Source organism: Hipposideros armiger, unplaced genomic scaffold, assembly GCF_001890085.2.
Source record: "Hipposideros armiger isolate ML-2016 unplaced genomic scaffold, ASM189008v1 scaffold_500, whole genome shotgun sequence".
Taxonomy (NCBI): Eukaryota; Metazoa; Chordata; class Mammalia; order Chiroptera; family Hipposideridae; genus Hipposideros; species Hipposideros armiger.
Window position 1 is genome coordinate 1055823 of NW_017731850.1, and position 23521 is coordinate 1079343.

At 37.0% G+C, this 23521-nt stretch overlaps 1 protein-coding gene across 1 annotated transcript in view; it reads right to left on the minus strand.

Annotated features, from left to right (window-relative positions):
* Positions 1 to 23521, minus strand: part of NCKAP5 (NCK associated protein 5) — a 940156-nt gene that overhangs the window by 503206 nt on the left and 413429 nt on the right. Inside the window, exon 7 of the mRNA XM_019667544.1 lies at positions 898 to 1031. Coding sequence (XP_019523089.1) covers positions 898 to 1031 — 134 coding nt within the window. The remainder of the gene's footprint in view (positions 1 to 897; positions 1032 to 23521) is intronic.

Genomic DNA, 23521 nt, shown 5'->3' on the forward strand with positions numbered 1-23521 from the left:
AATGAGGAAGCTATATTATCCATCACCGATCATATCCAAATCCCAATGGTAAATTCAAGATATGATCCACATAGTTTGCTCATGAAAATTTAAGGGCAACTTCTCAAACTGGCCTGGGAGAACTTCATAGGGGATAAAAAAACCAAAAATTATTTTCCTGATTTTGCATATGGTGAAGTGAAATATAGACCTGAAAGTAAATTGTCCCTCACGGGGTGTCCGTACCTGGTCCCAGGACTGTAATTGCACAAGTTAGTGTTTTTTCTTCCAAGGAGCTGAATAGATTTTAAATAACAAGTTGAACCTTCACCTAGCCTGATATTAACTATAACTGAAAACTGAAAGATTCTGATTGTGCTGGAATTAAATCTAAGAAGAGCTACTTTTTCAGAATCCTCCTCACCAGTTCAAGTTGTATCTTTTTAAAAGAAAGGGGCTCATTGATTTCTTTCTTTTTTTTTTTTAACTACTCCTAAATGTTTCCTCTAAGTCATGAGTAATAGCTTACTGGATAATTAGATACACTCTGTCTCTACCTTAAAATAAGATTATGATGACCTGACCAGTGAAATTTCATCCTCCTGGCTGGCCTCTCACAGGACATACCAATGAGCCACAAATCCACCACATCTTACTGTAAGACCCGTTGGAAAGCCGTCCGGGAAGAAAAGACTACCAGTTCAATAAATCCAAGACTATGTGAGGTACGAATGAAAAGGTTCAGAAAATTGGTCCAAATGCAACAGTACGGCTTGGCCAGAAGACAAGATCTAAACTGTTTGGGGAATTAGCTAGTCACATGCAACAGAAACTTGCACAATGGAAATTCAAGCAACGGTGTCACTGGTGCAGGGAGGAATGCACCTTCCGAAGAAGAAGCCCAGTTCATTACAATACCTGGAGAATTGCTGCTGCAGGCCACGCATCTGAATTCTGTTGCGTTCGGACTCCAGCGTCACCTCCTGCAACCGCTTCTCACTCTGAAGACGCAAGTGTCTCTCCTCTTCCAATTCATGTATCAGCTTCTCATGCTATAAAAGGCACAAAGGAAATGAATGTTAAGAAGGTGTTTCTTAAATATTATGACAAAAATAATTAGCAATAGTTGTTGGTTACCAAGTGCTAAAATGAAATTATATATATATATATATATATATATATATATATATATATATATATATATATATATATATATATATATATAAATTTTATCCTTGTTACAACCCCATGAAGTAGGTCCTATCATTAATCTCTTATTATAGACAAGGAAACCAAGGATCAGAGACATCTAAGTAATTTGTCATAAAAAGCAGAAGGTAACAGGTTTTCAATCCTGGCTGATTTGACTCTAATGCTTAAATAATTTCCACTAAACCAGGTGGCTTCCTGTGCAGATATGAAGATCTATGACCCAATAATACTGTGAAATGCATAATAATTCAAGTAATAATGACTGAGATCATTAGTGCCTGCTCAGAATTATTTCATCTCTTCAATCTCTGGTATATGCTTTAAGGAGAAAATTACTGTTTCATAGAAGGGCCAAGAATTTCAAGTTAATTAGACCATAGAACTCATGAAAATAATGTTAAAGAATTAGTTTTTATTTTGTCCTGTTAGGTTTTCACAGATAAAACTAGGCTAAACCACCCATAGTATTTACAATCCCAGAAAACTAGCTCATCTCACAAATGGATATCAGGGACAAAAAGAGGGACTAGATGTCCCAGAACAGATGATTTAGCAAAACTCATTCTCAGAACTGGTAAAAAGCACACAAGATCAGATCCTCCTATCTTCCTGACATAACTAACTCAGCCATGCTAATGTTGTTTGTGCTTTTGTTTTGTTGTTGTTACTAGGTTGTTTGTTTTTGGGTTTTTTTTAGCATGTCATGCTGTTATAGTTATTACTTTTACTAAATTAAGCACTTTGCATACAGGATATATATTCTATGATGAAAACCAAAGACTCAATACCTGATTATGAGGGACCTAAGTTCTTAAAGGGAAAGAAGAGAAGCCAAGACCTCAGTTTCCAAATCCATTAGATACTGTGACTCTACCATGCTTTACCCAGGATGCAATAGGATCAATTACATGGGGCACATTCGTGGGAAGTGATAGCAAAGATGGAGTTTCTCCAGCTCGAATTCATGTGGGAAAAGTTCTCCTGAAGACCATGAGGGAAACGTTAGATCATAATCTGGAAATGAATCAAGGTCATCTAAAACGACTCGCACACCACCCTGCCTCTGTAGCTTTGACCACGTTCTTCCTTCGGCTTTCAAAGCCCTCTGAATTCTCTCTATTCACAGCCTCGGCTCCAGGTGCAGCGCTAAGCCATCCCTCTAGATTGTTTCTCTTATCACTTCATTGTTATTTCCCTTCCTTGAGTTTCAACAGCATCTACTGTCTTTACCACTCTGCAGGTCCTTACTTACTATTTTCTGTATTATTTTTCATGTGCATTTATTATAATTCTCCAACTACATGAACAATTTGCTTAAGATTAGGACTACGTCTAATGCACATGTATGTTTTGTATTTAGCCTATTACCCAATGCACAGTAGTACTGATAATATATATTGATTATTGATTATGGAGCTGGCCTTTTGCTGAGTCAGGGGTATAACTTCTATGTCCCTAACTATCCAATGGTCCATTTTTAACCTCACAATCAGTCACTTCTATTGGAATCAGAAAAAGAAAAGTCAAAATCAAATCTTTATTCTGTCACTCTCTAGTAACTTTGGAAAGGAAGAAAAAGTGGTTATGGAAGAGAAATATGCCAATTAAAGTCATATTCCTATAAAAATAATTAAAATGGCAACTTTTACATTTACATATACTTACCACATAAAAAAAAACAACTTAAAATATAAACTCTTTACTTAGTTATTACTCATAATCAACACTACTCTCTGTATAGACTCATTGGACTAGAAGGAACTTGAATAAGTCCAATTATCGAATTGGAAAGACTGTGCTTTGATTCCAGAAACAGGCAATAAAAAATGGTGTGTGTTAAATTTTCAAATGCACATCCTATGAAGGGTGTGAAGTTTTGCAGAGAAAATGTCACTTCCTTTAAAAGTAAAGGATATTAACATAGATTCACTCATCTCTATATTACAGAATCCCCAAAATCTAATAAGGGAGAAAGTTTACCATATGGATAATCTTTCTGTTTAATTGGTTAATGTCTTTTTAAATATAAGCAAAAAGATACACTTACAACACAGAGAAAGTTTTAGAGCATTCTAAGACTAGTATAGGCAAAAGTTGTTTACTAAAATATTTTCTCTTCAAATGGTGTATGTTTCAGTTAAACCATCAAAACTTGACAATAAGCCACATCTACTTTCCAAATATGGGGAAAACAATTCCTACCTAAATTATAAAACATGGCTAAAAGCAGCGAGAGAGTGTATCAATGGATTGGCCAGATTTATTTATTTATTTATTATTATTATTATTATTTTTTTGTATTATTTGTATCCTGGGTGTAAACAGATTTATCCTCAAAGTAATTTTGGTTTTTTCCCCACAGGTTTGCTCTGTGTCATTTATAGCAGGGAGACTGAAAGGGAGTGAGAGATAGAAATGGTTGGGTGTTATTTATATGGTGCCATTAGGTACTGAAGACCAGTAAGTAAAAGAAATGTCACAGAAATCTGAGTTACTAAATTTCTGTGGCAATGCCTTTAGGGCTGAGTCTAAGAAGTGACATTCAACACATGTTCATGGAGGCTTTGCCAGCCACGTCTCTTCCTTCCCTTTAGAGACATGGGCTTTACTCTCATTCAAAAAGCAGGTTTGCATACTCATCTCAACAAAAGCTGACTCCAAGTAGGTAAACTTTCTACCCTGTGTTCTTCTTCAGCTGCTATCTCTAACTCTGAAATAAGTCCTACAAGAATAATCTTCAATTTGGAGAGCACATCACATTTTACAAAATGTTCCCACTTTCAATGCTGTATCTTGTCCTCAGAACAACTCAGCAAAGTCAGTTGTTATCAACTTCATTTAAAAATAAAGAAAGTGGGGCCGGCCGAGTGGTGTGATGGTTAAGAACTGGCTTGGTATGCCAGAGGGCCCCGGTTCGGATCCCACATATGAGGGCCAGTGACACTGCCCTCTACAGCTAAGATGCTGAACAACAGCTCAACCTGGAGCTGGGCTTCCCTGAGTTGCCGGCAACGGCATAGGTTGCAGCCCATGTGGCAGTGGGTTGCCATGGGCTACCGTGTGTAGCCAGCAACCAGTGTGAGCAGCCAGCAGCCACTGTGAGCGGCCATCCAGAAGCCGGCGACTGATCTGCCTCGCCCAGGAAGAGCACAATGATGGTGCCAACGTGGGCCAGTGAAGCAACGTCCTCCACAACTAGACTGAAGAACAAAACAACAGCAACTTGTCTGTTCCCCTTCCCCCAATTCCCCAGCGCTGTTCCCATCCCCCCAATTCCCCAATAAAAATCTTTAAAAAAAAAAAAAAGATAAAGAAAGTGGAGTCAAGAGAGGGAAGGAGCTTGCCTAGATTAGAAATGACACTCTGGGACCAGAATCAAGTTTTTTTGGACCCCAAGTCCCCATTTCCCTCCCTAATACAGTCAGTTTTGCTACAACACTTATCTTAAAAGTGCAAACTTATTCCAATGCAGTTGATATAATGGGACAATTTGAGCATGACACAAATTGCACATTTGTGTATGCCTGATTTCATTCATGAGAAACATAAAGTGAACACAGAAAATTGCACCTGTTGAACCCAGCATAGAATACACAAATCACACAGATCTCAGAGAGACTGACCAGCGCCCTCAGTCTACCACCCGTGTTATGAGTCACCATCATCCATAGCTGCTGGTACTCCTTGACCTCTGATTTCAGCTTTCCTTCAGCTGCTTCAGCATAACTCAAACACTGCCAGTGAGCACTGCCACGAGCCAACTGCATGTCCTTTTCAGGGAAAGTGTCATATTTAGTGTATTAATTACATATTTCTTAGTCATTTAACACACGTAAAACTTAACAGCCATTTTGATTAGATTCCTAGCTTTTTGTATGTGTCCCTGACAAAGTTTTTGAGTATTGTGTTCCAGTTCCACTTTTCCCACAAGCCCTGTGCTGTGATCTTTAGGAATGCATATGTCATATTATAACAGAGCTGAGTGGACATCATAGTGGAGCAAAAGAAATCTGAGTCAAGTGTAGAATTCCTGAGCTCTTTTCCTATTTGTGCCCAAGCAAAGAGTTGGGCCTTCAACGATGAATCAAACATACAAACAACAACAACAAAAAAGGTATCTTAAGTCCTAATCTTTGTTCTCCCAAATGATCTTGTCTGTATCTCACAGCCTTCACACAGAACTTAAAGTTCCTCAGATTTAATTACTATCTTCTGATTAGACATCTAGGGAAGGAAGACTCCACAATTTCCCTGGGTAATCCATCTTATTTTTTTAAAATCCTCTTCTGATATGTTTTAAGACTTGCTTAAAGTGTTTCAAGTATCAAAAAACCATTTTTATCTGCATGTTCCCAGGAAATGGAGAAACATCTACAGGTTCTGACATTATTTTCTAATTTAATAAGGAGCTCTGCTTAGAAAAGGAGCTATGTACACACCCACATGGATTTATTCATTCTCTCAGAACATAATTGTTTACTGAGCAGTTACTATGTGACAGAGACTAGACCAGAGCAGGAGACAAGCAATGAGGCAAATAAACATGGCTTCTGATGACAGTAGACTTACACACAAGAGGAGAGGGTAGGTGCTAAATAAACTATCACACAGGTAGATATATTAGAATAAACTGATAGATAATTAAGCATTTACTGAAACATGACAGCAAGAGGAACTGATTTTATTTGGTGGGTTAGATGAAGGCTTCTCTGAGGAATTAACATTTGAACTGAGACCTCTGTGATAATTAGTAGTTACCAGGTAAAGAGAAGAGACCAGCACTCTAGACAGAGTGAATAGCAAGTGGGAAGTCTTTAGTTACAGACAGAAGAACAAAGAGAAAACCAGTGTGCCAGGAGCGTGAGCAAGAAGGGGATGGGAGTGGCATATGATAAAGGTGGCCGAGAAAGACATAGGCCATGGGGAACCATGAAGGCCATATTTAGGATGTGGGGTTATATTCCGAATAAAATAATAACTCATTAGCAAGGTTTAATCAACTGAGTGATAGGATCTGATAAAGATTTTGCAAAGAGGGCCGGCCGAGTGGCGAATTGCTTAAGAGTTGGTTTGGGACGCCAGATCTAAGCAGCAGGGCCCCGCTTCAGATCCCACATCAGGGCCAGTGATGCTACACCCTCTACAGCTCAGATGGTGAACAACAGCTCAACCTGGAGCTGGGCTGCTGTGAGTCGCCAGCAACAGCATAGGGGGCAGCCCCTGCAGCAGTGGGCTGCCATGAACTACTGTGAGTGGCTGGCAGCCAACGTGAGCAGCCGTGAGCTGCCATGAGCCCCTGTGAGTGGCTGTCCAATGGCCAGCGAGCGACTGCCTCACCCAGGAAGAGCACAATGATAATACCAACATGGGCCAGTGAAGCGATGTCTTCCACAACTAGACTGAAGAACAAAAGGACAGCAACTTGTCTGTTCCCCTTCCCCGATTCCCCAATAAAATCTTTGGAAAAAAAAAAAAAGATTTTGCAAAGATTATCTGACTACTGTGAGGAGAAAGAATTGAATTGAGAAACTAAATAACAGAATGGGAAAATAGTTAAATAGAGAATGGTGAATGTTACCAGCTTTTTGTTTAGACCCCAATGTTTGCTAGTCAAGTAGCTTTAGACAACCCACTTAACTTAAAACTTGACTATTTTAAGCTAGTTTCCTCTGTACATCAGGGTGAGTAAAATTACCCAAGCCAATGTCATAGTATCACTGTGAGGAATGAGCAAAGTAACGTATGGTAAAGCACTGTAAAAACTTGAAGTTCCACATCAAAATAAGATATGGCTGATATACTATGGCTTATATTATCTAATATAGTTTAGCTACTTTTGATAAATCCTATAAAGATTTCAGTCTTTACTGATCACTTCATGTTAAATATTGTTGTTATATATTTCTTTAAAAAGTTCAAAATGTGTGTGTGTGTGTGTGTGTATGTGTGTTTTAAGTAGATTAAACTTTAATACTGAGGGGAAATTCACTTTAAATCATATTTTAATATAAGAACTGAGAGACTACCTGAATCACAGATGCTATCTAAAATGTAAATAACCCTGTGTTTAGACTTCCATAAGAGACATTATTATTATTTTTTTAATCCCACACCAAGTATGATTTTAAACAGATGGCTGCTCTGTAGAGTGCCAAAACTGCAGGGGTTAACATTAAGATAGATTTCAAATATAGAAAGTTAATAAATACCTCTATCCTAGATCTAATTATGTTTAGTGATTCTAGTTACATTAGTGTGTAATAATACTGGCAAAGTTTGTTACAGAATATTCAAAGAACTTGGCAAAAAAGAGAATTTTATTTACTTGCTGTGAAAATTCTAGTGCCACCATGTATGGTCATGTTAAGTGAAATATCCATCATAACAAGAGACGCGCCTCCAAAACATGCTCCAATCACAGTGTGAGTACTGTTTAGTGACTGACACGAGGCATTAACTCATCTCAAGGCATTCTGTGCTGACTCGCTTAAGAGAGACATGATAATATATAGAAATCTTTATGTTTCTGTTTCAAAAGATTGCTTGAAATGTGTTCAAGTTATAATATTCTTACTGAATAATATTTTATGATCAAAGAATCATGGGGGGGGATATTAACACCCTTGGATAAAAAAATAAATATAAAAGATAGTGAGAAAAGAACAGAGGTCATTAGAGGTCATAGGGATGAAATGATATTCCTGGATATTGATGAAAAAAATATTATGAACTCATTAAAGAAATGTGGAATCTGACAAACAAGTTACATACTATGTAATGGGGATTTTAAGTTTAAAAAACTGTTAGAAAAGATCAGTACATTTGATTCAATGAATCAGACATAAAGCATATCATTAACATTCAATAATAAATTCTGAACTTCAAGATCTGCTTAGCTTTGCTTCTTAATTCATGTTCAGACAGTCACAGATATGGCCACATATTTACTAATCAACATCCAGTGTATACTGAAACATTTTAAGATTACACAGAGACCTAGAGTAACCATTCTAATTCTCTTGTTACCTATTTACAATCGAAAATGGACAAATGATTTCTTGTCTTCAGAAGCCCATAAACCAAACACATAACATCAACAAAATTAAACTATTATGTTTTCATGAAAACTAGTTTTTAATGGAAAAACTCTATATTAACCAATTTTTATCAAGTGAATGTAAAATGGGTCTAAATTAAGCATTAGTTATTATATCTAATTGCAGCCACATTTTTGTTTTTTTACACAAATTGCAATATATATTTCCCCATAAGGCTCCCTGAATTCAATATCCCCATTAGTTATGAAAGATCCAGTTATCCTAGAAGCAGAGAAACAGATAAGGAACTAAAGAATTGATTTTTTTTAAAGCCCATAGTGTTGGCTGTAATAGAAGAATCAGAATCAGATTTTGAGATGCTAGTTTAGAAACTGCCCAATATACATCTGCAGTGCTGATAACATTGCCAAAGACAGACAAAGCTTTTATTCTAAAAAAAAAAAAAAAAGCTTGGTTTAAAAAAAAAAAAGTGCAAGGAGGGAGAAAACAGTGAGTGAGAGAAACAGAGAGGGTGGGGGGAAGGGAGAAGAAGTTTCAAGGGTAAAGAAGACAGATGGGCACTTAGGAGGGTCTTTAAAATGTCCTTGATATTAGACTGCTAGACAGGCGCTCAAAAAGAGAAGTGCCACAGATGAATCACTCCATACGATTACATTTTCTTAGGCAAAAATTATGTGTATTACTTAGCAAAAGTATACAGATATGAACTTTATGGGAGGAGTATTTTCAAGGGGGATTGTGCAGAAAACATGATAAAATGAAGATTTGGCATGTCAAGACTGATATGGATTACAAAGGTATGTTGGAACACATTATAACAAAATATGATATCCGACAAAGAAAGAAAATTAAGTGTCTTTTGCTTATAGCCAGTAATCATTATTATTTTCAACTAGGACTACAAGTGAAGAATAAAATAGTAATATGACATTCCCAACATAAAGTAATGCTGTTTTGATTTATATCATCATATAGCTGGAAAAAAACACAGGACATAAAGTTATACGATGATTCACTTCCCACATTTTTCATCACTTTCGTGTCATGATTGTCACTCTCATGATTCCTATGGTGGAGAAGGCATGAGGCCAGTAGTCTGGGTTATTATCATTTTGGTTCTCCCATTAACTAGCTATGCAACTTTGGGAAATACAATTACCTTCATTGGATCTCCTTCTAAAATCCTAAGGTCCCTTTCAACTCTCACAGTTCATGCATTCATGAAATTAACCACAATCACAGGGATGGGTTTAGAAGACATTACTTCCAAATATGGCACCTTGGCATATGCAATACCTTAAGCTGACAGAGTCTGAGAAAATTAAAAAGCAGGAAGGTCTCTCTGACCTCCCCTACCCCTTTGCCCTTCCTCCGTGAAGCAGGTCATACAACCTTCATGTGAGAAACGTCCTCCCTATACCCAGGAGAAAGGAAGACAGTCTGATCACAAGAGCAGAGAATTTGGGGCTGAGATATGTATACAAACAAACCTTGTTAAACTAGTCCTTATCTTCCTAGACTTCTTCACCACCTGCTACCCCTAACCCAAACCCCTCTGTCTTGTCTGTTCTTCACAAATGGATTGTTTCTTTGTCTAAAAGGTATAAAAGTTTTCTGTTCTGGTCACTTCTTCTGGTCTTCATTCTCTTGTGAAGGCTGTGTACATGTAAAAATTCAATGAAGTTTGTATGCTTTTCTCCTGTGAGTCTTATATCAGTGTAATTCTTAGGTCCAACTAGAGGCCCCAAGAGGATAGAGGGGAATTTTTCCTCCCCTGCAACAGCAAGAAAAACATAATTACTAATGATATGATGAGTATAATGAGCTAAAACATAACATCAATAAGTCAGGGGGTGTACAGATACTGGGGTTAGTCATAGTATGGATTTCATTTGATAATGACCAAGGCAACTGGCAGCCTTGTATGAATAATTTGGTGGGTGAAGCTGTAGATGTAAGAGGCTAAGGGCATGGTTTTCTTTGTAGTGTAAAACAGCCAAGGCAATGTTAAAATGATAACACTGGGCATTACACAACTGGGAAGAGAGGTGGTAAAACATCGACCCCAGAGGCCTTGGCTTTAATTTGGTTCCCAAACAATTGTAGGTCTCAGTAAATCTTAACAGAATGACAGAATCTAAGCAATGTTTGAGCAAGATAATTCTTCCTTAGGGTGGATTCCAGAAGTGAAAGACTACCAGAACAGGGACAAGCAGTGACATTTTTATTACTGTCATTCATGAGCAATGGTTCCTTGAGTTGGAAAAGGCCCTTCCACAGGGTTTTCTGGCTCACTGACTTCTTCTTCTTCTTCTTCTTCTTCTTCTTCTTCTTCTTATTATTATTATTATTATTATTATTATTATTATTATTATTATTAAATTTATTGGGATGACAATGGTTAGTACATTATATAGGTTTCAAGTGTACATTTCTATAATACATGATCTATATATCACATCATGTGCTCACCACCCAGAGTCAGTTCTCCTTCTATCACCATATATTTCATCTCCTTTACCCTCTTCTACCACCTCCCACCCTCCTTCCCCTCTAGTAACCACTAAACTATTATCTGTGTCTATGAGTTTTTGTTTCTTTGTCTGTGTGTCTTGTTCCTTTGTTGGTTTCAGTTTTACATCCCACATATGAATGAAATTATATGATTCTTGATTCTTTTCTGTCTGACTTTTTTCGCTTAACATAATAACCTCAAGATCCATCCATGTTGTCGCAAATGGCAGTATTTCATCTTTTCTTATGGCCGAGTAGTATTTCATTGTGCATATGTACCACATCTTCTTTATCTAATCATTTACTGAAGGACACTTTGGTTGTTTCCATGTCTTGGCCACTGCAAATAATGCTGCAATGAACACCAAAGTACATATATAACTTTATGGATGACTGTTTTCAGATTTTGGGGGGTAGATATCCAGGAGAGGGATTGCTGGGTCATATGGTAATTCTATTATTAATTTTTTGAGGAACCTCCATACAATTTTCCACAGCAGCTGTGCCACTTTACATTCCTACCAGCAGTGCATGAGGGTTCCTTTTTCTCCACTGCCTCTCCAACACTTATTATTATTTGTCTTGTTGATAATTGCCATTCTAACAGGTGTGAGGTTGTATCTCACTGTGGCTTTGATTTGCATTTCCCTAATACCTAGTGAAGTTGAATATTTTTTCATATATCTGTTGACAGTTTGTATGTCTTTTTGAAAGAAGTGTCTGTTCAGGTCCTCTGCCCATTTTTTAATTGGATTGTTTTTTTGTTTGTTTGGTTTTGAGTTGTACGAGTTCTTTATATATTTTGGATACCAGCCCTTTATCAGAGGCATTGTTTACAAATATCTTCTCCCAGTTCATTGATTGCCTCTTTGTTTTATTGATGGTTTCTTTTGCTGTGTAGAAGCTTTTAAATTTGATATAGTCCCATTCATTTATTTCTGCTTTTACTTCCCTTGCCTTTGAAGTCAAATTCATAAAATCCTCTTTAAACCTAAGGTCCATCAACAAGCTTCTCAGAAAAAAATATTTTCTCCCAAATCTTTGAAAATTCAATGATTTGGGGGGCTGACCAAGAAAGCAAGACATTGATTAAGAAACCAAGTGAGTAGTAAGCCTGATATCCATAGTCAATTGTCTAATTCTGACATATTCTTTCCTTTATCCCAATTGTTTCCTTGATTTGGTCAAAAGGCTCAATTCTCAAGTTGACTTAGAAAACAGCTTCAATTACCCACCACTGGGTCCCTTTATAAGAAGTCAATGATTCATTCTCTTCCCCTGGTCACAGATCTTTCTCTGTTGTCATGTTAATTGATCACAACGAACAGTAGCTATTAATTATTCTTTCCCTTTGGGTGTTCTCAGAAGTCAATTTTATTAAGTGTCTTCCTACTTGATTGAAGTCTTAAATACTCTTTTCTGTACTGTGGATACAGTGTATTTTATACAAGGAAGGGAGAAGTTTTCAGTTCTCTTAAGGATTTTAAACTTCCAGTTCTCAGCCCTGAACCAATCTATGTATTTTAAAGTGACCTAGATTTACAATACATATTCCCCATTTCACCCCACACTCTGTTCCTTTTCTCTCTTTATCCCACAATGACCAGTAGAAAATGAGGCGAATGAGTGGCTTTCTCCAACAAATTTAGTTTCCACTTCAAACTTTGAGTCACTATATTTCCTCTCCTTGCTCCTTACTTTAGAAGATTTTAAGATCTTTTATTTTCTCTTCTACACTTTAATCCTGAACTTCAGCTCCATTTACTATAAAGGTTAACACTTGCTCTGCCTTCTCCACCCTGAAGTCTCTCTGACTTCACTGCCCACCTACTTTATGGTTTATCCCATACATTGGTTCTCCTAATATTTATTTTTTTAAACTATATGATGTCATATATTTTGCTAAGCATTTTGTATATAATTATTATCCCCTATTGCTTCAAACAGCATGCTGTTCCTTGTGCTTGGTAATGAAACTCCATAGAATGTTAGCATACCCAGCATCCCAGAAACATTCAACACATTCTTGGTAACATAAACTGAATCCTCCTGACCTCTCACTACTTCCTTTTTCTTAGTTGGCAGCTAGCTTTAGGTTTGCAAAGATTGTATCAGCTACAGCTTTCAGTCTTTCATCACTCTGAGGATAATGGGATGAGATTTTCTTTGGTTTTAAAACCCCATAGTTACATTTCATCCTGTTTTTCATCTTGTTTTCCTTACCATTGCCTTTGTTTGCTCTAATTTTTGCTTTTTCCCAAACGCTCAGCAGTTGTAATCCTAAACTTCATATTCAAATCTCTTGTTTGACTAGTCACTTTCACTCTCATCAAGTCAAAATTTCTTTTCTTGAAGCATTTGCAGTGGTTTCCTTTAAAAGCATTCATAATACCATTTTTTAAAGATAGCACATTTTACTATTCTATTTCGTTCATCCTACTAGATTTTACAGAGCTGTAGGAGGAAAAACCTATTCAGACGAAGAATCCTTTTTTTCTGTGATTGGAAGCCTTAAATTCCTTCCTTTCTTCCGTGAATGGGTGTAATTATGTGTATAGAAAATTAGAATATTTGCTATGATAATTATTCACTCTTCTAAAAAAGGAGAATAATTATAATGTCAACAGCAGGCTATACAAGGTACTGTTGAAGCTTTCATTTTAAATCTACAAGAGAAATGGCTTCTGGGACCCCAGTAATTAATATTAATTTCTCACAAATACTTTTTATTCATTTGAAAAACACACTAGAATGCCTTCATACTTCCAATTTCACTGTTGAAAAGCCTCTCCAAATAGTTACAAGGCCCTGAGAACATTTGAATTGGTTTTTACATAGCCAGCTTCCACTATATCACAATACTAGGATATATTGGAAACCTCAAAATTTAAAACAACATGATATTTAGCAGTTTGCATTACCCTTGTTAGCAAATGTAAATTTTCACATTCTATCATTCTGATAAAAGGTCAGCTGTAATATTGAAAATATCAATGTGGAACTAATAATGAGTTTTGGCTCATTGCTTTAGTATTTTGTTTCATACAAATACCAAAGTTAGAAGAAATTGAAATTTTTACATATGGAATAATTAGAGTTCATGTTATTTTAGGGAGGTAAGGTTAAACAGAAATGTCATTTTTATCAGGAAATCATTACAGACCTATATATGAGCTGAGTGTGTACAGTTAATCTTTAGTAAGGGAAAAATGTATATTCTTAAAAGGCAATCTGTACTTTTTTCAGTGCACTAACCCCAGTTAATCACATAAATTGGGAAGATTATGATAGATAATCTCAGTTTTTGAGAGGTAGGAAGTAGTCACAAAAGGAAGCAAATAGAAAACATGGCACCACATGGATGGTACAAATAACAGTCATGAAAAATAGGCTAATATAGACTATAGTTGCCACTAATCGAGTGTCTGTCTGACTCATGGCTGGGTATAGAAAAGCTCACCGTAAAAATTCCTAGGTCATGACTATAGCTCTTCTGTGTGCAATTGAAATGAGCATTAGAAATTGTATGCTCAGGTGCCCTTTTTGTAATCCCCAGGCTTCTGCCCAGTTTCCACTCCTGGCCGAATGTTTAGCTTTCTCTTATTTGAAATTGGTCTCTCCTGGATGGCTTAGTCAGACTTGAATGAACACAACCAAGCTGTTCAGTGAGGTTTCCACATGGACACATTAATATCTTTCCCTTTCTATAGGTCTTACAATCCAAGGGAAATGAAAGTCTTTACACTTAAAAAGACAGGCACTTTAGATCACTAGGCCCAGCTAAGGTCCTAAAAGTTGCTAACTGTCCAGGGTGATCCAGCCACCCTGAATTTTTGTGGCTGTGCAAACACACTCCAACCCCCTCTCTGAAGTCTTCTTTCTCATGTCGTTGAAAGAAGAGCAGATTTTCAAGAGCTTGGTGAAACTTTGTGTCTGGACCAGTAGGATTTATATATAAAAGTTTAATCTACCTTTATAAATTGCTTTCCTTTGCAATATAAGTCTTTATATATAAGCTCAAAATTAAACCCCTAGTGAAGATGGAAAAGTGACTGGCAAGATCATAAAACATTTTAATCATTATCACATTGGGGTCTTTAAAAGCCCTCCTAGAAAATTGTACCTCCATCTTCAGAAAGCAAAAATGTTAAAAGCTAAGTTTTTTACCCTGCCTTGAATATTATGAAATGTAGTTCCTTTACTTTTATACTCGTAGGAATAGAATATCGATGCTTCACCTCATAAGTGCATATTTTTTATATAGGCTAGGACCTCCAGACTTTTTGATCAATGAATCACATTCAACATGTATAGAGAAAATGGTTCCAATTAATGAGATTTAACTGCCATTAATTACCATGGTTAAGCAAAACATGTGCCATTACATAGGCACACCAATTTATCACATCCAAATGCCTAGAAAAGCAGCTCTCACCTTAGAGCAGAAGGAACTACACATAGTCCATATATTACAAAGGGTTCCGTACACTGAACATTACTTCTAAGCAGTTGCTGGATAAAAAAAAAAAAAGGCATAACTACTGTAACACAGTGTTGGGACAGGGCCAGGAGAGCAGTTTCCAGGCTCTCAGCCTCATGTGGAAAAGTACTGGCCACCTGGACACGACCCCTTCCATTCCCCAAACCTTATGTAACCAGTTAGCCATTAGCCACTATTGTTCTGTGTGCTATATAACTGCTGTGGCTACTTTAGCCAGCACAGATGTTGTGGATCTTGTGGACGCTACTTCCTGTGTCTCCACCGGCTGCCTCGAGAATATAACTGTGGTATGAACCATTTACTTATGGCTCCGTTGTCTTTTTTCAGCCTCATGGAATCCAAGAACCTGACAGGAGTTGAACTCCTGTGTTATACACAGGGATCCTGTGGCTTTATTTCATTTTACTTTTTATGTAAAAAGGATCCATCTACTCAACAGATATTAAATCTGCACCGTGGCTCTGGCAGCAGCCCCTTGGATGTGTAGGACAAAGAAATATGTATGTACATTTCAAGAGCACCTGCCTAGTCACAAAGGAATTGCAAAAGCAATTCCAGAACAAATCACGTGAATGAAAATAAAATAGAAAGAAAAAATAAGGACTATTCCTACATCACAAATAAGAGTGACATTGATGATGAATCCTGACCAAGTGTTTTAAGTATTTTTATCCACAACACTGGGCAGTAGACACTATTTCCAAAGCAATATTTTTTTTAAGATTATGAAGCTAAGACAATTGGAAATAAATGACAGAGCCAGAGTCTGAGCTCAGGCAATCTGACTCCAGGGTCACAGAGCTCGATTGCCTCTTCTTCCAAGTACCATGAAGTTTCTTTCCTCATCTATTGTAGTTAAACCTTTACCTCAACCAGTGAACCAGCTGGCTCTAAGCCTCTCCCTTTCCATGACCTGTTAGAGAATATGGGGTGTAAAAGAGATTTAATAGATGGTCTTCAAAAAAGAAAGATGGTCTTTGCCATTAGGATATTATAGTAATCACATATCAAACAATGAGCTAGCCAACCATGGCTGTCCAGACAGGGCTGGGCAAACTTTTTCTGTAGGAGCCCAGATGGTATATACCTTACTTAGGCTTTATGGGCCACACCATCTTCGTTGCAACTAGTGAGTTCTGCCATTATAGAATGAGATTCAACATAGGCAATACATTCACAAATAGGTGTGGGTATTTTCCAATAAAAATATTTACAAAAACAGGTGAGGAAAGAGACAGCTCAGTCATAGTTTGTGAATATTTAATCTAGATTATCAGTGAACATCTCATGAAAAGGAATCAATTCTAATCATTTACTTTCCAGGAGGTGGTATTTCTTTTATCCTAAATTCATAAACACCCCAGAAGCCATGGGGTTGGGGAACGGTCTTACTATTACCAAGGAACAAACACAATTTGATACGCCTTCCCCCCAATTGAATGAAATTGTAGCCACTGTCAGCAGTCAAAAAGTTAAGCTTGCATTTTCCAGAAAGGATGAACCTTGCAGCAAGTCTGGAAATCATGTAATATCTGTCCTTGTCAGGATGCTAGGAACAAATATTTTAATCTATCTCCATGTGATTATCTCTCTGTACAAAGGCACCAGCTTTGTGTTGTACATAGAAATACATTTACCACTTGGTGCTGGGCCATTAGCCAATGTCTCTTCATATTCTCAATCAGGAACAGATCCTCCCTCCCTTCCCCTGAGAGAAAAGAGTGTCTGTAGTCATTTGCTGCCAGTGCCGGTTAGTGTTAGGGATTATTCAAGTTACTTTAATTCAACAACAGTTTAAAAAGGGCCCACTCATGTCAAACTAATCTCAGCATTAGGTAATTTTAAATATCACTCTTAACCTATGTATAGATAAATGATTATTTAGTTATATAGCTAAGCATGTTGTTTTCTTTTAATACCCCAAGAGCCTCTGAGATTTGATATTGACTGGAGATGACACCTTTAAATGCTTTTCTATCATGTATTCCCAATGCTAAGTCAAACAACTCATTAAAATCAAGCAACTGAGAGTGTACAGGAAAACCCATCAGTGTATATATTATAGGTTGTAACAGAAAAACATATTTCTTCATTTGCCAAAAGTTTAATATTTACTATGTGCTAAGTAAGTTTTAACTTTCCTCCACAGCCAGTAATTAAGTTTCTGACTTCACAGTATCTGAGTTGATGTACAAGAGAAAAAGTAAATTTGCAATCTAGAGTTTGTAACAGCCCTTGGGTCAGGCCTCTTTTACCAATAATTTAACTCCCCAGATTGTACATTTAGTTCATATTTTAAAGACTTCAAAACTTCAAATGTCCTTTTGTCCGTTACTCATTGATTGCTGTTAAACTAAGTGTTTTTCACTCTGTAATCAATACTTTCTTATGAAAATAAACCCAGGCATTGATAAACAACTCCACAGCATATTGCAGCTTTCCTGAGAGCGGACAGCATGAAAAACGACTACCCCCAAGAATTAAAAAAGATCGCATTGACTCCAGTGCTTATTACAATCTTTACAAGTTTCTTACAGCTGAATGACTCCACTGTAACAAGACTTTATTAAGTTAGACAGCTATTGGATTGTAAACTTTCTGAGAATAACAATTAATATGCTTTATCCTTTATCATGGTTTCAAATCATTGCAATTGTATGTTCCTGTTCATTTTGACCCCTTCTCTGGTGACAAAGTCATCAAAGAGCAGTGGCTAGATGAAACGGGGATTCAAAATGTAAACAACAATGACTTGTGTTTCAGGAGACTACTGGTCCAGGACAATTTTAAATGTCACTACGACCAGGGGGCCGGCCGATTGGCTCAGTTGGTGAAGAGCTCGCTCAAGAGTGGGAACTCTGAGCAACAGTGGTTTGATGCCAGGCCTGAGCTGAGCTGCTGTTGAGCTGCTGCTGAGCTGCCAACAGGTGGCAGGATGGCTCAGCTAAAAAAAAAAAAAAAAAAAAATACGTCCCATGATCTTTTTTGAAAGGAAGCTGTTGCATTTTTTTATCCCAAATGCAAGGCATGTTTTTATGTGGGACTTTTATTTTGCACGCTCTAAACTATGAGTTTCCGGCTTATGTAAACACTTGCCTTCCAATTACTTGTTTATCACATGATTCACTCTCGTAACACAACTTTCAGTGGGAACCCATGGGGGGTATGAAGCAAGAGCATCCAGCAATGCATATAAGATTGCCACTGAAACGCACCATGTGGAACTCTCTCCCTAATCCACTATTCCATGCAAACACCACATGACTAAAGCTTATAACCCACATTTCCATCAATAAGTATTTAGTGGTCTGGGTAAATGCTAAAGCAAGTTGAGAATAATAAAACTAAATGCTCCCAAATACAATACAGAAAAAAACAAGCCCTTCAAATGCACACACCTGAAATAAATTATGAAATTTTCTCGCCTCTGTGTTTATGAGCAGAAAAGAACTCAAGGAACAATGATTTTAAATCATCTGAAACTTGCATATGTTTATCGGAGACAAACGGCAACAAAGGCATTTACAATTTTTATTAGCAGCCCTTGGTGCTTCCTGCCAACAAAGATGGTTTTGCATTACAGTGAAGCGATTCAATGAACCCACCCCAAGGTTTTTCAAAAGATGCTTTCTATTTCTTGTTCCCAGATAGCACCTCTATGCCTTAGCTCACAATTGCCACCAAGTGGACGGACAAACACTAGTTTCCTTGTAGCTGTACAGCAAATGGCTGCTTCTGACTTGCAAAGAATCCAACAAATCACACCCACCAGCATTTCCTAAATACCTACTACACCCAAGATGCTCTTCTAGAAAGTACAGATGAAATACATTCTGATTATGAGGGAGGAGGCCAAAGACCTATTACGGGCCTTTCACTGCAGATGCCAATCTTCTCTAGACCTTGATATAGGAATTATTTTATTTACTGCTTTATAATCTATAAGGGGGAAAATAAACTACTAATGCCGCTGTGACTCAGAACAAGGGTGACACACAGCTTAGGGAAAGCTTACTGGCAATAACTGTTTAATTATATCAACCAAAAGGTCCTGAGCACATAAAATTAGAGTCACTTCCAAAACCACTGATAGTATTCAAGAGACCAATCAACTGGAAGCTATGTGGACCCCCCTCTTACAATCCTTCACGGAGATACTGCTCAAGACATGAGAGTGGTGATATAGAACTCAAAGCAGGACTATAACCAGGGCTAGGCATGCACAGGGATGGGAAACATCTGTGTTCCTAGTTAGTAAGCTGCTCTCCTCCCACTGGCCCACCCTGACCTTTCACACTATAGAGCTCAGTGTATATGAAACCCCAAAGGAGGAGAATCTGTAAACATATTTGATGAACCAATTTATTTAATGAAATATCTAATTTATTCAAATGAGTAATTCTAAATCCTATTTAGGCTAATCCTCAGCTTCTAGCATTATTTATTTTGCACTATAAAATGTATCTTCTCTCTTGGAAGCCTGGGCACCAAAGGCAGGAATAGTAACTTTTAATGGGCGCCGTTAGAACGCGAATTTTTTTTATCTGAAAACCCATAAAGCTTTTAAACATGAATTTGCAAATGTAATTGAGCTTCTAATAGCTGCTACTGATAGTAATTAAAGAAATCTCATTTCCCTAAATTAAACATAATGAAATGCTTTTCAAGATCAAATAAAACTAGGAAATGCCATCAGGGTGATAGAATTTGCCTCCAAAAGTGGTGTTCTGGTGTTTACAGAGGAGCCTCAGTTGCCGGGAAATGCCAGGGGTTTATAAGGTAATGGGGAATATAGAAGTCATTTCCACTGTATCATATCAACTTTTCCTGACTGATAGCCAATCTCAAAGGCAGAATATAACACAGCTTCCCATTGCAGTGCTTATACAAATGCGACAGACATCTTTCAAGCTCCTCCATTAGGGTCTTTAAAAAGTTTGCTATTTAATTAAATGTTGTCAGCCTGTCTACAGTTCAACTTGTGCATTTCATGTATTGATGTTTAATTTTTGCATTACTTTTGCCCTTTGTTAAAGTAAAAATGGCATTTGGGGGCCATAGAGACCATTTCTGTTAACAGGCAGGGACATACTTCAATTGTTCACAACGAATCACTGTCTCCCTATTTCTTGATGGTTTCCAAGAAAAAAAAAATCCAGTTTCCCTCTTTAGTGCAGTAGTTTATCATCCTGGAAGTAAATACATTTTTCCTTATTTTTGATCAAAAATATTTTGTGTCTTAATTTAATTCCTTATTTGGACTTCCACAAATCTAAGAAACAATTAGTCTCCCAACTCTTCATAAAAATGCTTTATTCCAAGAAAGAATAGCCTTCTATTAATAGACATCACATCTCTTTTATCGTCACACTTAGGTATGCTAGGAAGTATATTTGTGAGGCTTGCCACTAGTTTTTGATCATTTTGGCCAAGTTTCTCTGGTATTTTCACATTCTCTTTGAAAATGATTATAAGAAAGAGATTAAAAAAAAACTATAGCAAGAGTTAGGTTAATATCAAACTCAGGCAAAGAACCACTGATTGAGCTTAGGAAACCCCAGTGCTGTATGCTGCCTCCCCGTTCTATCCCCTCAACACGAAGAGCCCCCCTCTACTGAGAGCTCCTCATTCGCTTATTGAAGCACATATAACATGTGGTCAACAAATAATGGCTGATTAATGATCTTTATCTAACTTTTGGTCTATAAAAGGGGTTGGCAAACTTTTGAGATGAAATGTACCCAAAGAGCCACATGTGGCTTGCGAGCCGCAATTTGCCTACCCTGGTCTATAACGACCCCCAATTTTTTTTCTCCATCATTGGTTCCTTGATTATTTTGCCCATAAAAATGATTTGTTTTCTTAACCCTAATATATCATGCCTCTTGCATTAGTTAATTCATTCATTGACTATTTAGTAATTGCTTACTTCATGCTGGGCACTCAATTGGTGTTGCCAATTTAATTCAGAATTAAGAAAAGTTTCTTTTCCTGAAGATAATAAAAATCTAGCCTGTAATACCCCTTCTAAGTAGCACTGTTCTTTTTAGTCATGTTATTTTGTGTTTCTGTTATTTAAAGTATAAAGTAATTGTCCTGTGTTAATATTCCTTTCAAACTGATGTCTGAGCATTTGGTATTATTCTATTTGTTGATTTGGGTGCTCATTCACAGGTTTCATTTGTGAAAATTTAGTGAGCTTTACCAATATGTGCACTTTTCTGCATGTACATTATACTTCAATAAAAAGTAAAAAAAAAAAAAAAACCGAGAAAATATAGGTGACTTAGATACAGCATCAAAAGCGTGATCCATGAAAGAAAAAAAATTATAATCTGGACTTCATTAAAATTAAAAGTATTTGCTCAGTAAAAGACACTGTTAAGAGAATAAAAAGACAAGTCACAGACTGGGAGAATATCTTTGCAAAACACATATCTAATAAGTATCCAGACTGGTATCCAGAACATTCAAAGAACTCTAAAATTCAATAATAAATAATAAAACGGTAGAGCCAGTTTGGAGGACAGTTTGGCAGCATCTTACAAAGCTAAACAAAGGCTTCCTACGTAATCCAGCAATGGCGATCATGGGTATTTATCCAAATGAGTTGAAAACATATGTCCACACAAAACCCGCACATGAATATTTATTGCATTCTTATTTGTTATTGCAAAAACTTGGAAGCAATCAAGATACCTTTTCATAGGTGAATGGATAAACAGATTAGTACATTCATACAATGAAATATTATTTGGTGATTTAAAAAAAATGAACTATCACTATCAGACCATGAAAAGATATAAAGGAACTTTAAATGCATATTACTAAGTGAAAAGGTCAATCAGAAAAGGCTCCAAGCTATGTGATTTCAACTATATAACCTTCCGGGAAAGCCTATAGAGATAGCAAAATGATCAGGGCTACCAGGGGATCAGGGATGTAGGGGTGGGTGGATAGGTGTCATATTGGGGATTCTTAAGTCAGTGAAACTATGTCTTCTGTATGATTCTGTAATAGTGGATATATTTGTCAAAACCCATAGAACTGCACAATACAAAGAGTGAATCCTAATGTAAACTATGGCTTTAGTCAATGATAATGTAGTGATATTGGTTCACTAAGGGTAACAAATGTACCACACTAATGCAAGAGGTTAATAACACGGGGAAACACAGGGGTGTGTGGGGGAAGGGTAATAATGGGAACTGCACTTTTTGCTCAATTTTTCTGTAAACTACAACTGCTCTAAAAAATATGGAAGAACTGACTCTGGGTGGTGAACATGCAATGTGATATATAGATGATGTATTACAGAATTGTACACCTGAAACCTATGTAACTTTACTAACTATTGTCACCCCAATAAACATCAATTAAAAATAAATAAATAAATAAATAAATAAATAAATAACTATGAGTTTTTTAAAAAGTCAAAAAATAAACTGGTGTGATAGTTTCAAAATATTAAACCTGCTTTACTCAAATCCAGTCAGATTAATCTAGGGCTCCTAGCCCCTTGATGTCTCTTCCACCTTCAGGATAGAGTTCACCCTCCTTGGCATACAATATAAAGCCTTGGTAACCCAGTTTTGTCAATCCCAGCCGCTTTCCAGCCACTCCCTCCTGTGCTGGCCCTGCTCCTGACACACCTCCATGCCTTCCCCCTGTTGTTCTTTCCCAGGTCCTAGAATAGCTTCTCTCCCAACAAATCCCCATCCCTTTGTCTGTTTGGCAAACTCCTACTCATTTTCTGAGGTCACCTTAAGCTGTTCTTCCTCCATGAAGCTTTCTTCACGTCTCTTGAGTGAAATGAGTCCCTTCTCTTCTGTCTTCCAATCACACACCAGTCTCGCGTATTGTAACTGTTCCTGTTTCTGCTTCATTCGCTAGAGTACGAATGACTTGAGGACAAGGACCATCGAATGATTATGTGGTGGAGAGTAGGTGTTCAGTAGGATTTCACTGAACAATCAATCAATAAATGGCATAGAGGAGCTCTTCAAATTATTAGTATTATTGCTGCAACCCATGTAAATTGGTAACTACAATATGGCCACAGGGTTATAAAAGACAGTTTGGGGAATATAATCAATAAGGTTGTAAATATTTTTAGGGTGTCAGTTGGACACATGTCTTGTTAGGGAGACCACTTCATGGACGGTGTAGAGGCCTGACCACTGCACTTTACGTTTGAAGCTGCCGTTGAATAATATTGTATGCCAACTATAATTTTATATATATATATATATATATA